Source organism: Triplophysa rosa, linkage group LG22 (assembly GCF_024868665.1).
Source record: "Triplophysa rosa linkage group LG22, Trosa_1v2, whole genome shotgun sequence".
Lineage (NCBI taxonomy): Eukaryota > Metazoa > Chordata > Actinopteri > Cypriniformes > Nemacheilidae > Triplophysa > Triplophysa rosa.
Window position 1 is genome coordinate 20,186,309 of NC_079911.1, and position 16,266 is coordinate 20,202,574.

General features: G+C 40.7%; 2 protein-coding genes across 2 annotated transcripts; one reads left to right on the forward strand and one right to left on the reverse strand.

The window, feature by feature from the left end:
• Positions 1–401: 401 nt before the first annotated feature.
• nr2f1b (nuclear receptor subfamily 2, group F, member 1b) lies at positions 402–5,605 on the reverse strand. Its single transcript, XM_057321834.1, has 3 exons — positions 4,563–5,605; positions 3,415–3,942; positions 402–2,668 (listed from the first exon to the last, which is right to left on the reverse strand). Exons 1-3 carry the CDS (start codon positions 4,969–4,971, stop codon positions 2,394–2,396), a joined length of 1,212 nt encoding a protein of 403 aa, XP_057177817.1. The 5' UTR covers positions 4,972–5,605; the 3' UTR covers positions 402–2,393.
• Positions 5,606–9,796: 4,191 nt separating this feature from the next.
• On the forward strand, positions 9,797–14,966 carry arrdc3b (arrestin domain containing 3b). Its single transcript, XM_057321814.1, has 8 exons — positions 9,797–10,289; positions 12,218–12,299; positions 12,379–12,526; positions 12,601–12,703; positions 12,786–13,042; positions 13,132–13,282; positions 13,365–13,510; positions 13,590–14,966. Exons 1-8 carry the CDS (start codon positions 10,010–10,012, stop codon positions 13,656–13,658), a joined length of 1,236 nt encoding a protein of 411 aa, XP_057177797.1. The 5' UTR covers positions 9,797–10,009; the 3' UTR covers positions 13,659–14,966.
• The last annotated feature ends 1,300 nt before the right edge of the window (positions 14,967–16,266 follow it).

Below are 16,266 nucleotides of genomic sequence, written 5' to 3' on the forward strand. Positions count from 1 at the left end.
CTGTATTCTTTATTCGCTTGGAAACAGATTCTCCGTAACAGCCGGACCCTTGATCCAAGCGCACATCATCCTGTGATATAAACGTCTAACAAAGACCGTGGTCCTGGCCATCAGGAATTCCCTGTGGGTGAGCGTGGGCTTTATTCTGAGCTCCAGTTCTCCTCTCGGGTCCCCAGACACCGCTGGGGTCACGGCTAACTCAAGCACACTGTCAGCCATTCACGGGACATGCCAAAGAGTTCGCCATCCCACGTTTGAGATGTGAGTGGATCTGGATGAGATCTGCACATGATGAGAGAGGTGTGGGGTCGAGGGTTCACACACTGGATTGTCATAACTGCTGTCAGACTCAACACTACAGAAACACACACACACACCTCTTTATATAGCCATCTAAATGAGAACATACCATATATAGTTCTATTGTTTTATTTAAGGCTGCCCATGAATACATTCAATACATTGCATTTGCTTATTTGCTTTCTGCACCTGGGGACATTTTTATTTGAGGTTCTGTTATTTTCGGGAACAGTTATGTGTCTGTATTATAGCTCAAACCAAACCAAACAATATATAAATACAGCTTTTAGGAATTTGGGAAACTGTTATATTAATACAATCATAATAATAAAAGGTGACAAAAAAATGCAAATGACTGATCATCTTTAAATTGTGTAACCTATAATCTATTTATTTAATAAACAATTTAGCATATGCCGTTTTTTATCTGCCCTGTTGAACACTTTCTAAAACAACTGATGTGTTCCTTACATTTTCTTTTACATGTTTGTTTAAATACTCCACATTAGAATAATAGTAGACAGGTCTAATAAATCCCGTTGATCAATGAAAGTGCTTTTCAATCATGCTAATTTATCATCTGAATTAATACAGTAAAAGTTACAAATCTACAGAAAATGTGTTGTTCTGTTTGTTCCATTTGTAACACAAATTTGTATTTTTATGGTAGCCTACTCTTAAAAAGGCTTCTCAAATGTTTCTGTCTCAACACGTTTTGTAATTAAGGAAAAAAATGTTGCGACGTTTTAAAGATGATGAATTATAATATATTACGATGAATTAAAGCGAGATTGTAGATATTTGAAAACGCAACAATCGCTTTTAGCCAATATTATACCAACTGAATTAGATACCTGTTACAAACATCAAAGGAAACAGAAAATATATTTCAAGAATTTAAAAAATAATTTCTACAATCGTAAAATGCATAAGGAATAAGCAAATGTAGCTGTAAGACGAACATTCACGGTCATCACGATCAAAACTAATGTTTGCTAGACTCCACATAAGTGTGATCGCTTATAAAAGAGATGATTTTTATAGCCCGTAGTTATATCCCGGATCATTCCGTAATTTGAGAGTTATGTTGTTAAAGATGGTTAATTGTTGAGTCATTTATTTGGATAGCCTAAATGTGTAATCGCAAGCGAAGGCGTAAATAGATTTGTGAATGATGCTTGTGTGTGATTACGACGTACTTTACAAATAACAGCGAATAGTATCGGTTTTTTGACAAGTATTTTAAAGCATGAGTACAATAAATGATAAACTAAAGTAAAGCTAATTGTCATGTTTTTATATATCCCAATAATATATTCTAAAACTCGATGCGTCTCCTCCCTCATTTCCTTTGCATTGAACGTTCGTAATTTCTATGAAGATTTAAACACTTTAAAACAAACAGTTCAAACATTTTGAACATGACGGAACAGTAGCTTTACAAACATAAACATGCGTTTGTTTTCGGGGGATTGAGAAAGCTCATTTATTGGGGAAAAGTAGAAATAAGAGCACATTTACGCACGAAATGATGAATGGAAATTGTTTAATCAAATGTTGCACTGAACATCAAATCGAACAGTCAAATAACCATCTGCAAATTAAAAGATTTTAGTCACGTGTAAGAGAAAAAAAATGATTAAGATTTCTTTTAACCTCAGAAAAGCATGGAATAAGTGCTGGAGTTGATTGTTTAGATCACAGGAGGTTTATAAGCAGGGAAATAAATACAGTGAAATAAATATTTGATAAATCCATTGTCTTTCTCAGCTACAATAAACGTTTTGTTGTGACGTTTTAAAAAGAGGGAACCACCAATAGCGATTTATTTGAGTTATTTTGATGGCATTTGATACGAATTTTGTAAATGGACAATTACACTGTTAAAGCAAATATTTTTTTCGAGAATGTATGGCACTACAGAGAGAAAGAGAGAGAGAGAGAGAGAGAGCTTAAGCTTCACATTTTCACAAAACAAATATCATTTCTATATAAACTGACAGTAAGAGATGAGTTTCGTCTTTCAGTGCTCTTCAGTTTTGTCTGCTCTTCATATGTTCGCCGCATGTCCCTCCTCATCCTCCTCAGTAGAGTCACTGAATGGACATGTAGGGCCAGTTGAAACTGCTCCCAGATAACAGCATGTCCCTAATAAGAGTTTCAATCGGCGTTTTACCCACCAGACGAACGAAGAAAAGCTGTTCAATGACGGAGGAGGAGACCATCCGAAGCGCAGGGAGTCTCAACAGAAGCTTGCCGAAGCGCATGGGTTGATTCGGGTACTGACTCCTCACGTACTCCTCCAGCGCGCACTGGGATTTCTCCTGCAGGCCTTCAATGTGCGGCACGTCTGAAAGACCGCATGCATCTGCAGTCAAATATCAAAATAAACTCAAGTTATTATATCAAACACACAGACAGACAAATAACGCTTTTCTCAAATGCATATTTTAATGTCTTTAATCAAGCATCGCGTCAGTTAAACGTGCAGTTTAGTGATATACTTGGAATCATGTTTGCCGACGGATGATTTGGCTGCGAGAGGCTCGAGAGCAAAATTATTCTGTTAAATGACGGCACGTTTGCGTTAGAATTTAACTTTCGAGAGGAGGAAATATGCAAAGGATTTGTACCGAAACGAATTTAACGTTATTTGCATATTTTTAAAGACGTTATTGAATAGAAAAGATGTCAACTAAAATATTGAAATAACTCCTATTTAAATAGAATATTATTATAATAAATAAAGACAAAAATATAGCGATGTCACTCACATATATAGCATCGCATATATGTTCTTCTTTTAGGTTTTTTTTATGTTATTTTCCTGTAAAGATTAAAAACATACAACATTTTTTAACACATTTTACGGAGCCGTCAGAGTGACTGAGAGCTGTCAAAGTAATAATATCAGCAGATCTCCGTAAATCAATAGATCGTGATATTCATATTTCGCACGACAACATCAATAAACTTGCGTTCAATCCGACTGTGCGCAGATGGCACATCTGACAGTTCTCTGAAACAAAAATACCCACGAGCTCATTAAACTGTCCGATGTGTTTATTTCATGTTTACTGACGCCGTTATTTTGCTGAAAGTCTCTGGTCTCACCTGATGTGAACAGCACTATCGCTTTGGCGCAGCTGTATTCGGCGGAATCCACCTGTAGGGCCTTGAGTTTCTCCACCTGTTCCTGGAAGAAACGGATATGATCCATAAAAGCCACCACCCGGTCCGCGGACATCGGCGACGCGTGGAGTCCGGCGGCGGCGAGAAGAGGGGCCACGTGGATGGGCATGGAGCACTGGGCCGCGTTCAGGACGAAAAGCTCGCTCCAGGTGAGTCTGAGCAGAGACACTTGATCCGTTATCTGGAGGTCGGGAAAGAAAGGGATGTTCTTGGCCCATTCCACCGCACTGAAGAGCAGACGGGCCGCCAGCTCGCAGATGTTCTCGATGCTCATGATGTTACCCGACTGCATGCACTGGTTCCCGTATCGGGAGGCGGGATATGACTCGGCCCGGAGCAGGAGAGAGATGTATCCGGACAGGTAACACTGGCCGTTCAGCGGGTCTCCGTTGGTCAGCATGTAATGGCCCGGGTTCGGCTGGTTTGGGGCCATTCGTCCTCGCTGAACCGCTATCAAAACAGGAGGAGACGGGGAAGAAACGTGCATAGACTGCATTGATAAACTCTAGCAAATACTTCGGTGGCGTGCTTTAATGTGTACTTTGGCAGAATATGGCATCCCACATCAGAAAATACTGCAGTGTTCCTGAATCCTGAACGTACCATAGACCTTTCTCGTGCACACATGTCTCTAAATATTTATGGAAGTGTGTATTTGTCTTATGTGATCTATCTATCTATCTATCTATCTATCTATCTATCTATCTATCTATCTATCTATCTATCTATCTATCTATCTATCTATCTATCTATCTATCTATCTATCTATCTATCTAACCAGTTTATTTATGTAGACGCACTAACGGTTTGCTTCGGGCCTTCATAACCTGTAACAAAAGGAGGCTTTTATTTTAGTGATAATGATTTTATTCGAATGATTTATTGTCCATTTATTTTCCTTCCTTTTTAGTCAATACACAATACACCTTACAAAGAACCAGACATCTATGTTCAAATAATGTTTTGCGGTAAGGATAACGTTATTGCGCCAACGTTTTTAGAACGTTTAGCAAAACGTATCATGCTCTTTTAACGTTACTACGTAACTTTAATACGAGCTGATCACTCACCTTCTCGTCTCATTCCCACTTTCAGGCATTTCTTCAGTCGGCAGTACTGGCACTGGTTCCTGTGGTGCTGATCCACCGGGCAGGTTCTGTTGGCGCGGCACGTGTACGTTAAATTCCGCCGAACGCTTCGCTTGAAGAAACTTTTGCAGCCCTCGCACGTGAACTGGCCGTAATGTTTCCCGCTGGATTTGTCCCCGCACACCACACATTCAATGTGCTGCTGCTGACTCTGAGATGATGTCTGTCCTTTATCGTCCGCGGATGACTCTGCAGTGTTTGGAGAGGCTGCGCTCACCCGGTTGTTGTTGTTGTTGTGGGGGTCTCTCCGCGGTCCGGTCTGATCATCCAGGGACCCCTCTGGTACCGATTCCTCCTGCGGGTCCCTCCACGCACTCACCACCATAGCCATGGCTGGACTGCGATTGTGTGTGTCCTGAATCTTTTACGCGTTCTCCCCAGAACAACGTCTTATCCATGCAGAAGAGCCAAGAGATGGGAAACGCTCGATGAGGATGCGAGTCCAACAAGACCAGAGCAAGCGCAGACTGTACATCAGGAATCAAGCAGACTTGAGGAGCGCCGTGTTCGTGATGTCTTCGTGCGTAAAAGGGACCGTCGGAAACGCCAAGTTAATCAGATCCATGCGGAGCGAAGACGCAGTGCTGGAAACCTTCCGTGCACACGACTGACACACATGAAGGGAAGATCTTATTTGATCTCGCAGCCTTGATTTGAATCAGCGTGGATATCCTCACAGTCGGACTAATCCAGATGAGGTGTTAAAATGGGGGTGACCGCCGATCCTGAGCGCTCCAGCGGTGGTCTGTTGAATGATCTGTATAATGGACCCCATCAGGTATTAAAGCACAGAAGTGGGAGGCTCCTTTAAGCTTCAGCGCTCTGTGTGATTGGTCATTTGACTCGCATCCTCACAAAGGCGCGTGGATGTGGATGCAGTTACGCGCATCTCACCGAAGTCACTCTTTATAGACTGAGACTTTTATTCTTTTGCAATCTCCTTTTGGATGAGCACATCTACAGAAGAACCGATTTTAAAGGTAGGTTATATTTTGGTTTTATTTCACCTCAACCATTATCTGTTGAATTCGTCGTAGATCAGATATCTTGATGATCATCTTTATACCGTTTTAATAGCATATGCCGCTTACTGTAAAACGCTGCCCCCTAGTGTGAAAAGAATCACTATTTATTATAGCGTATTTTAATAATCATATTTCAGAATGTTCATAACAAGCAAACAACCCAATTTACATGAACTGTGATTTCTTCATTTCCAGCAGCAGTTATCGTGCTCATCCATAATTCAGCGAGTTCAAGGGTCAAAGTTTTGCGTTGAGTTGCTGGTGAACATCAAGGCTCAGTGATGGAGCAGGGTCACGTGACACGGGGGATGGGGGAGGGTTGTTGGATGTTAGTGAACAGGTTGTAGGAGCTGCAGGTTAAGGGGGTCATAAAGAGACAATAAGCAAAGGCAAGGACAAAACACAGGGTCAAAGGTCAAAGCAAAGGTTACCTCTCCATAGACAAAGCGCCTGAATGATATTTAAGCACTTAAAAATGAGTAGTTGTTTTTTATGGTATAACCTTCACCAGAAATACTTAATGAAATTGAAGAATATAATCATCGTGAGCTTTTCAAGTTTTAAATCGATTTAATGAAGAAATGAATTAAATCGTAACCGTAAGATCACAGAGATGTCAAAAACAACTTGGCCTGGTTCAGTTTCCCCAAACATTTCAAAGTTTGATCTGATGCAAATGTGTTGAATAATTGAATTTAATAATAATTTAAATTAATTTAATCCAAAAAAATGATCTTTTAAGAATAAAGGTGCTAAGAAGGGTTCTTTGAAGAGCCATGAACAAACACTTTTTGTTAGGGTCAAGGGTACCTAAAATAACATTTCTTACCTTTGAGGAACCTTTATTTTTTATTTTCAGTTTGATCTAAATTAGATGATTAATATCGGATATGATGAAGCAGAGTAAGTTTTCTCTTGTGCATGGATGTGAAGTTCTGGTCTAAATCACAGCGGTTGACACACAGGGACTCCAGGGCAGCGAGCGGTGTCAAAGGCCATCACGTCTCACATGCAGATGTGTGACCTCCATGACCTCTGGAGGGACGGAGCTGCAGCTGCATCTCTGAAACTGTTGCGGTGCAGGTGTGATCGGCACCTGGATTCTGTAACCATAAACAACTGAAAGAGTCTCTTATTTCTGAAACATTGAAGATGTTGATGATCAGTAACACACTAGGTCTAGTTCACGAGACCGGTCGATGCACGGAACAGTAACTTAGCATGACTGACAGCAATAGAAATGACCTTCTGTTGTCTTGAAGTCCTGATCTGCTCATAATGACACTCAAATGAAGGAGAACAGATCTGTGTGCAGTCATCTGACGTTCAGCGTTTGTAGAGGAATGTCACGTGTTTTATTTTTCAATCCATCATGCATCACATCAGAGGTTGTGATTATCAGTGCAGATCTTTTATTTTTGTCACATATTATCTAAAAATGCTTAATATGCTGGTTATTCAGTAGAAAATATAGATGTTATAAGAATGAAAAATCACAGATCTCTCTGATATCTCAAATATTTCACCGAGACATACTGTGAATGAGATTAAAGAGAGCAAATGGAAACTTTTCCTTAAGTCTCATCTGCATCTCAGATATTTCTCTTGAGAAAAGAGTCAGAAGAGTTTGAGAAGAGATGTGTCAAACTGAGCTCAGATTTGTCAAGTCTGCAATCAAAAGTCAATATTACTGAACATCTCAATATCAACTCATAGTCATTATTCAATGCAGTTTAGACATTATAAAACATTAAAACCTCTTCAACAGAGATGACATTGAAAAATTAACTTTATAGCAAGTAATTGATGTTTTTGTCACTCCTACAGTACATGATCTTGTAAACGGTCAAATGTGTTTGATAAAAACAGCAAAATGGGACTGAGTATCAGGGCAGATGAGACCCCAGAACGGGTCTGTATCGTTTACCCCTCTGTCAACAGCCTGCTCCTTAATGTTTACTAAAGGACAAATCTGTGTCAAAGGTCACTGGACCCTCTGTTGACCTGTTGAACAGATGGAAGCTTTTAGTTTCCCACGCTGTCAGAGATCTTTCTCCAAGTGTGGGAAAGATGCCAGTCTTCACATTACATCATGCCTCTTCAACGCGCACACACGCACGCGCACACACACGATGTACCACTCGAGAATAAAGAATAAACAGAATAAAATAATAAATGCTTTTAAATAATAAATATATAAAGGCGTAAATATAAATAAAACCAACATTCATTTAGGAGCCTGAAGGAAGCTTTGTGTATTCATCAGCATTGTGTGATGTCTTTAATTTAAATACTAAATTTAACCTATGAACTCTGCCGGTGACCTCTGACCCGAGGAGAGCAGACCTGTCCCCGCTCTCAGGACAGAATTGATAAGATCATTCAGTGAATTACATAAGATGAAAAGATGGAACGCTAGAAATGGATCCATCATCTCGGTCGTGTCCATTGTTTAAGTTTGACAAGATGAGAGCTTTTAAAGCTTTTGTCTTGACCCTTCAATAAAAATCAAGTCTGAATAGAATCAATTAATGGTGCGAAATATTTGAGAAAAAAGTCAAAATCTTAAAATCAGTTTACTTCGAAAGGATTGGATTTTTGGGTCAGTGTTTAAAATCAGAGCAGTTGTGTCACATTGAGAGAAGTTTACATCAGGACATGACGAATCTTACAGAACCTCGTAGTGTTTCAGAACAGACGTGATTGGGGTTATCAGAACCAAACCAAATAACCTTCATTTTCACTTTTTGGCCCATTTTGAAATACATTTGTAAGTTTCATGAACTAAACTGTCTGATCATATGCATTATTATTTCTATTCAGATTTTTTGCTGGGATATAATTAGTGCAGAAAGCCTAAAATGTTTCTTTTCCTATATAATGTCATAGCACAAACTATTTCAGGCAAAAATTAAATGTGACCTGATCAAATATTTAACAACAGTCACTTAGACACAGTAATGCTGTGTAAATGTGTAAATAAACGCATTTGGCAATGTGGCTTATGTGCACGCATCTCCTTAAATCATTTGTTATCAAATAAGCGCCAATAATAAAAAAAAATTCTTTCTATTGTGTGTGTAACAGTAGATTGATACATTGTTGATACTTTTAAATAATGTATTATGATTTGTTATGAAAATGAATAGAACTCTACTGCCATCTGCTGTTGGGTACAAATAATAAAGACACTACCTTTTGATGTTTTCAACAGGTTATGTAGGTTAAAATTAAATTCATCAAAAATCGTTTTCTACTGTTTTAATAGTCTCAGTTGACCTACATAGCCATGCAGAGTCGTTTTCTTACTTTTTTAAAAGAACTTGTACAGTTCGTATGCATGCAATTGTATTTGTAATGCTTTCCATGAATTTAGATTGACTTTCCTTTGTTTTTTATAATGTTGAAAGCACATCCCCTACAGTACACTTAAACCAACGGTTGGATTTTATCCATATTGTATCCAAACATTGGTCGAAACAACCCAGAAGTGTTTTAAAGTGTAATTACTCAAGCATAATTTAGGCCTGACATTACTGTTTGATTTGAATACTTTTTACAAATGAGCAGGTTACAGACAAGAGAAGTGCTGAAAATCACTAGTGAGCAACATTACTCTGTTTTATCATGTAATAGCCAGATTTCACAGACAGGTGGCAGAGAAGAGCCGTGGAAAAACTCCAGGCTGAAAGTGACGAGATTCAACAAACAATAATGACAAAAAACATACATACAGAAGTATAAAAACAATTATACACAGGCCTACACGTATCATTTAATATTCAAAAATGAGGCTAAAGTCAAGTTCATACACGCTCATGAAATGTTGACTTCTGCATTGCAAATGCAAACTAATGTCCGGCTGGATTTAGGTCAATAGCTTTACATTTGCTCGACCTTTATTTGGTCTCATTTGCATTACTGTATTCACTTTTGTATTTCACATGTTTTGGCTCAAGCTAAATGTAGAAGCCATTATATGGGGTCAATACAAAAGCACTTCATGTCTGTGTGTCTGTAGAGACGGACTGCACTGCAGACCGGCAGATAATAAAATGTTTTTTAAGGATACAGCAGAGACGCAGGAAGCCTTATCGATTGCGCATGCGCAGTGGGGTTGTTTTTCCAACAGAGGAGGTATAAGACAGCGGAGCTGAGGACAGAGTTTGTCTGAACACAAGGATACAGCTGCATCTTTCCATGCAGTCACCGCACAACTCAATGCATTACATGCGACTCTAGCACTGAACCTGCCTGCAGCTTCTCTGCACGGCAAGAATCCTCAAGTGATCTTACCGATGACTTTATTTTCTGAAAATCTGGCGTCTCGGTGAGATTTCCACCATGGTGCTCGGAAAGGTGAAACACTTCTTTGTCAGCTTCGACTGTCTGAATGACAGCAACGTGCCTGTGTTTGCCAGCGGGGACTTTGTCTCAGGTCGAGTGGTCGTCGAAATTACCGGAGAGGTTCGCGTCAAATCGCTGAACATTTTCGCCAAAGGACTGGCGAAAGTTCGCTGGACCGAGTCACGCAATGCTGGCTCCAACACTGCCTATACACAGAACTTCACTGAAGAAGTGGAGTATTTAAACCACAGAGATGTGCTCATCTCACACTCTCGAGGTAAGAACCAGGAATCTATTCGCTTTATTTGTCAACGATGAGACATGACGTTTGCTTGTCTTTTGCCTGTCCATTTCACTTTGATTTAAAATGATCAGTGACATGCGTGCAAACTGTGAAGAACCATTACGAGGAGGATGCTAGATGAAAATGCACCCATAAAACCTACATTCTCATTTATATTATGAATGAAATATTGATTTATATTCAAACCGTTTTTTTTTTAAATCTTTTATCAAATAAATGAAATGCGTTTGAATCGATGCAAGTTATTTGTCAGAGCACGGGAGTTCACAAACAGGATTGTCCCAGAAAAACAACCACCCTGATCATCTTCTACTTGAATCGCAGATAAATAGGTTTTGTCAGTATTTGTAATACATCGGTTAAAGTCGGCATTGACCCTGTTCGTCGTGTCATGACGTGCGTTTTTTCAATTATAAAACATATATTTGATCATAGAGTCTTCTGGTAAGTTTAGTCTTTGTTAGAAGCGGTTCAAACCTGTTCGGAAACTGCTCGAGAGGGGGTTGTGTGTGGGCCGAGCCTCTGCGCGCTGATTGGTGGAGGTCAGGCTTATCTGCTCGCTGATTGGTGGAGGTACTCGTGTGTCTCCGCTGATATCATACCTTTGCAGAACTGTCAATGCGACGCAACTTGTAATGTTGCTTGATGTTATGTACGATCAACAGATTGTTATACCCTGTGTTGTGAAGTAAATAATGATTCTTTTGTTTATTGATTACAATGACGCCAAAGCAGATGTCACCTCATGCATAATTCCATTAAATGGCAGTACATTTCACACAAATGCAGGATTATCTGTTACTGTAAATAAGGCTTTTTATTTATCTGGTTCATTTGAGCTATGTTTAATGATCAACTCTATTTTTGTTTACCTTGTCATTGTTTGTTCGTTGACAAACAACATTTTCGTATCCCACATAATGTACTGTATTTAATAAACAAAGTTAAATGTATTTTTGTGTAGTGTGGTTTTTAAAAGTGTCTGTGTTTTCTGAAATCTCACTGAATCCATGCAGCAGTACACATGTAAATTCTGCGTGGGGGCGTGTTTAAAAGAGAAAAACACCCCGGTTCAGCCAATCAGGAGCCGTCTGGTAGTTCATGCACGAGGAACTCCGGCTGCTCGCGCCGGTTCAGTCCGGTCCTCTCTAGCTCTCGGCTGCCTCAGGCTGATGATGTTATTTACAGTGTTTGTGTGTGAAAATAACACAAACTTACACATAAAATATCATCACTGCTAGAACGGTTTTAAGATCATATGTTTCTGTTGCTCTTTTTGACAAGTTAAACCCATTTAAAATAAAAACAATTTAATATTAACTTTGTATTGGCACCTATTGCATTATTGCTCCTGTATGACATATCGCTTATTGCTCCTTAAACTCTTTGTAAGTCGCTTTGGATAGAAGCGTCTGCTAAATGACTAAATGTAATTTAAAACACTCTTATTACGTTCGGTTCTAAAAGAAAAGAAGTTAAGCCATGCATTACATCACTTAATGGGTTATTTTACTTTTTCATTTAGCGATGAGGTACAAACATAACAATGGTACTTTTGACCCTTTGCTCTTTTATTTCCTCTTATAATAGAACCGTGACTCTTGTATTCTTCTTCATTTAATACATTCATATTCGTATGTATGTGCATATTCATTCTTTTACTGTGTCGTTCTTACATTCTCTCCTAATCTTTCTCTTAATCATGTGAATAAAATTTCCAACAATTGAAAATCTTCATCTATTAATTTTATTGTACTTCACAACGTGTTGTATGTACGATTGCGTATGTGAACAATAAAACGTGAAACTTTCAAAATCTTGTCTTGTATTTTGTATAAAAAAGAGACAATGTTGGTCTTGTGTTATTGTATTAGTAAATTGTCTTGTTTTTCCTTCTTTAGATGATGACAGCTGTGACGAGGGCTTCTCTGTTCTTCATTCAGGACGACACGAGTTCCCCTTCAGCTTTGAACTGCCCCAGACGTGAGTACCTCTCCTGTCTGTCTCTTTCGACGCATGTATAATGCATCGAGGCAAACGCTGACACCATTCTTTCCTGCAGGCCTCTGGCTACGTCATTCGAAGGCAAACACGGCAGCGTGCGGTACTGGGTGAAGGCCGAGCTCCACAGGCCGTGGCTTCTGCCCATGAAAGCCAAGAAAGAGTTCACCGTCTTCGAGCACATCGACATCAACACGCCACAGTTACTGGTGAGAGAAACACGTATGACGTTCTCCGGTTCCAGGTCTGAGGTGTTTTGAGGCTAACTCATGTTTGTTGACAGTCTCCTCAGGCCGGCACAAAGGACAAAACGCTTTGCTGCTGGTTCTGCACCTCAGGACCCATTTCACTAAGTGCCAAAATTGAAAGAAAGGGCTACACTCCAGGTAAGATGGAAAAGTAACCCGATGTGTTTTGTCAGCATGCTCCTGAATGAAATCTGACGCACGCGTTTGTGCATCTCTATAGGAGAATCTATTCAGATCTTCGCCGAGATTGAAAACTGCTCTTCCCGTGTGGTCGTGCCAAAGGCCGCCGTCTACCAAACACAGACCTTCTTTGCCAAAGGGAAGGTGAAGGAGATCAAACAGCTGGTCTCGAACCTCCGTGGAGATCCTCTGCCCTCCGGCAAGACCGAGACGTGGGATGGCAAGATGCTGAAGATCCCCCCCGTATCCCCTTCCATTCTGGACTGCGGCATCATCCGGGTGGAATATTCGCTCGTTGTGAGTTGGCCGTCTGTTGGTTTCATTCCTTTGAATGGGTGACAGCTGTCCGTCACTGTGCTAACATCACGCCCCGCCCCTCTCAACAGGTGTACGTGGACATCCCTCGGGCTGTGAATCTGACTCTGAACCTGCCACTGGTGATCGGGACCATCCCGCTCCACCCTTTCGGCAGTCGCACGTCCTCCGTCAGCAGTCAGTGCAGTATGGGCTGGTTGGGTTTGCCCGAGAGACCTGAAGGTAAGGGCAACGTCACCAACTTGTCGACGGGGAAAAAGTGTAAAAGTCTCATTGGTCTGACGTATTTCTTCTTCTTTTCTAGCTCCACCAAGCTACTCTGAAGCGGTAGCGGACGAACAACGTCAGAACGATCCCGATCTCCCGGCAGGCGTGAGAGATGAGCTCGAAGGAGCGCTCTACGCCTACATCCACGAGTTTCGTTACCAGCCTCCACCGCTGTATTGTGAGGTGTGTAGCAGCTCTGTCCAACGTGTTTTAATCGGACACTTATGCTTTAGTCTGAAACACCTTTTTTCTCTCCGGTTAGATTGACCCTCATCCAGAGCAGGTGTGTGTCGCCCAGGACGGGAGGCCGGACATCACTCCGTCCCGCTGAGGAAATGATGTCACCTGACCAGCGCTGTCAGGGATCACTTATCTCTAACCTCAACCCCTCGACTAAGGTTTGGTCTTCCTCCTTGAGGAGTCACAAGCGCCGTCATACCGTGACGCAGACGGACGTCCTCCAGGAAACACTCCCGATCTCTGGATGGTCCACCAGGTCGAGTCCGGCTCTGTGGCCTTCTGGAGATCTTGAGAGAGCTTCCCCGATGATGAGCACAGACAAGATTTGATGGAGTAAAACTGTGCCGTCGACGTCGAGATGGACTCAACGCAAAACCACAGAACCGTAAAACTTGTTCCTCGCGAGGGCCGGAACATTGTGACGTTTCATCGGTGATCATTTTATCAAAACGCGTTACTCCAACGATTCACTCCAGAAGAACAAAGACACACTTCCTTCTTGTCGATTTGATTGTTTATTGACGCATGAGAAGTGGATATGCCACAATAATGTTCTCGAAACGTTTTGAGACGTCATGGAGACTTTGCAAAGCATCATGCGCCACGTTGCTTTTATGCTGAAAGCACAGAACAGCACTGCGAGAGCGTCCGTGCTACTCGTACAAGAGAAGAAATCAAAGAGTTGTTTGATGACGAGTGACGGGGAAACTGACGTTCCTGAATCTTGCACTCCACAACTCTCACATGATGCGTCATAGACTCTGGTCTGAGCAACACGCATCCTTTATCGTCATGCTTATTTCACATCAACGGTTGCTTTATTCTTTATCAAAGTTTAGCACTTTCATACTTAAACTAGTGCAGAGTGTGAGTCAAACTTAACGAAACATCTGTGATGTTAACACGTGTGATTTTTGTTAACAGACAAACGGAAAGGACTAGCTGTGGCCTTGGCACAAAAGCAGTAAAATATCATTTTTGCTGAATTTGTGCGCTGTGCTGGTGAAAAGGGAATCTGAATAGTGTGGGAATGCATTCTTTAGTTTCTTTGGCCATGTATGTCATTGTGTTTCATATTTAAAACATTCTGGGGATTGGAGTGGTCGTCGTGTAGAATTCAACATTACTTTTATTGCGGACTATAAACATGTTACCCTTCAAGCCCATCTTCCATGTTTTCCGATCGCAGGGGCTGATGGGTGTTAAGCTACTACTAAGTCAAAAGGTGCAATATCATCGGTGTGTTTCTGCTTGATTTTGTATTCTAAGCTTGTTGACTTTTCTACCATGATTTTGTCAGTTCACTATATGATGTCACAGCAGGAAATCATGTTTGTTTGTTTGTTTGTTTGTTTGCATCAGTCTGTTGAATAAATATGCCATTTTTATACAGAAAAAAGTCATTGTTTTCATCAATTTGACAGGACTTTTAACTGGTTTACAGTGTTCGAGGAGTTGTTTTTAGCCTCAACAAGCATCCTCTTGAAGTTGAGGTGTAGATATTTCAATTCATTCCTACAGATGTCCATTGGGCAGCACATGCTTCAATATTCTTTTCCCGTTCCTGTTGGACATCTTATGACCAGATGTTGACTGAACACACAGCTTCCGTTGTCTCTTGTTGGGTCCAGCCCGCAGGAGTCCCACAGAAGCCTGATGGGCGGTAGGGAAGCGTCATGTTTTCTTTTCCAGCTCAACTGGAACAGATGTTTGAGATGCATGTGGGCCACTAACCTAATTCCTCTTCAGACGACGCTGGATTGAGTTGATCTCACATAATCTCTGCTGTAAATGCCCTAAACATGCCTTTATAACTGTTAAAGTCCCCCTGAAATTAAAAATTACAATGCAGTTTTTTTCATGGAATATTGCAGCGTTTATTGTAAATAGTTTATCAATGTGGGTCATTCGCTTTTTAAAATTCGTGTGCCCTCATAATCTTCAGATAAAATTTGAAAATGCACTTCCTTCCTGTAATGACTACCCATCATAGATGACGTATGTTAGACGGCTTGGGCGGAGCATCCGTTAACTCCTCCCCTTCAACCGTCAGTCTGCTGCCAGTTCCATTTCAAAATGCAACGGCTGTTTTTATGCATCCAATCAAATCGCAGAGAAAGACGAAAGCCACACCCACTATTTTTTTTCTCATTCGAAATTTCATTTCGCTTGGAAATGCGTCAAAATACGGAAGCCAAAACGATCGCAACTTCCGGTTGACGGGGACTGTATAACAAATGAACTATGCTTTCAATGCATTGAACACTATAAGGATTTCTTTATCATATTCAAACTTTAGATTTAAAACAAGAGCATGACAACATTCATAAAGCAGTCGACAAAGATTCATTTGTCATGGGGATCTTTCTGACAGGTGGTAAGGGTGTTTAAGTCTCTCTACGCATGTTTAGTGTTAAAGTGTTCAAACCATCATCAGTCTGTGTGTGTCAGCTCTCCGGCAGGGACTGAACACGCCTCGACACAGACAACAGTCTTGTAAAGATAACCTGTTTTGCCTTTCAAGAAATGTTTTCTCGGTCTAGAACATCCACAACATGCCACAGTGCACAATTTTAATTCACTCTTCAGGTGTGAAATGCAGCATAAAACACAAAAATGTCAAGAAATAGTACCACGGTTACGCTAAAACCAATAGTATGCCACATGAACTTGCAGCTTTTCTTACACAACAGGTGCAT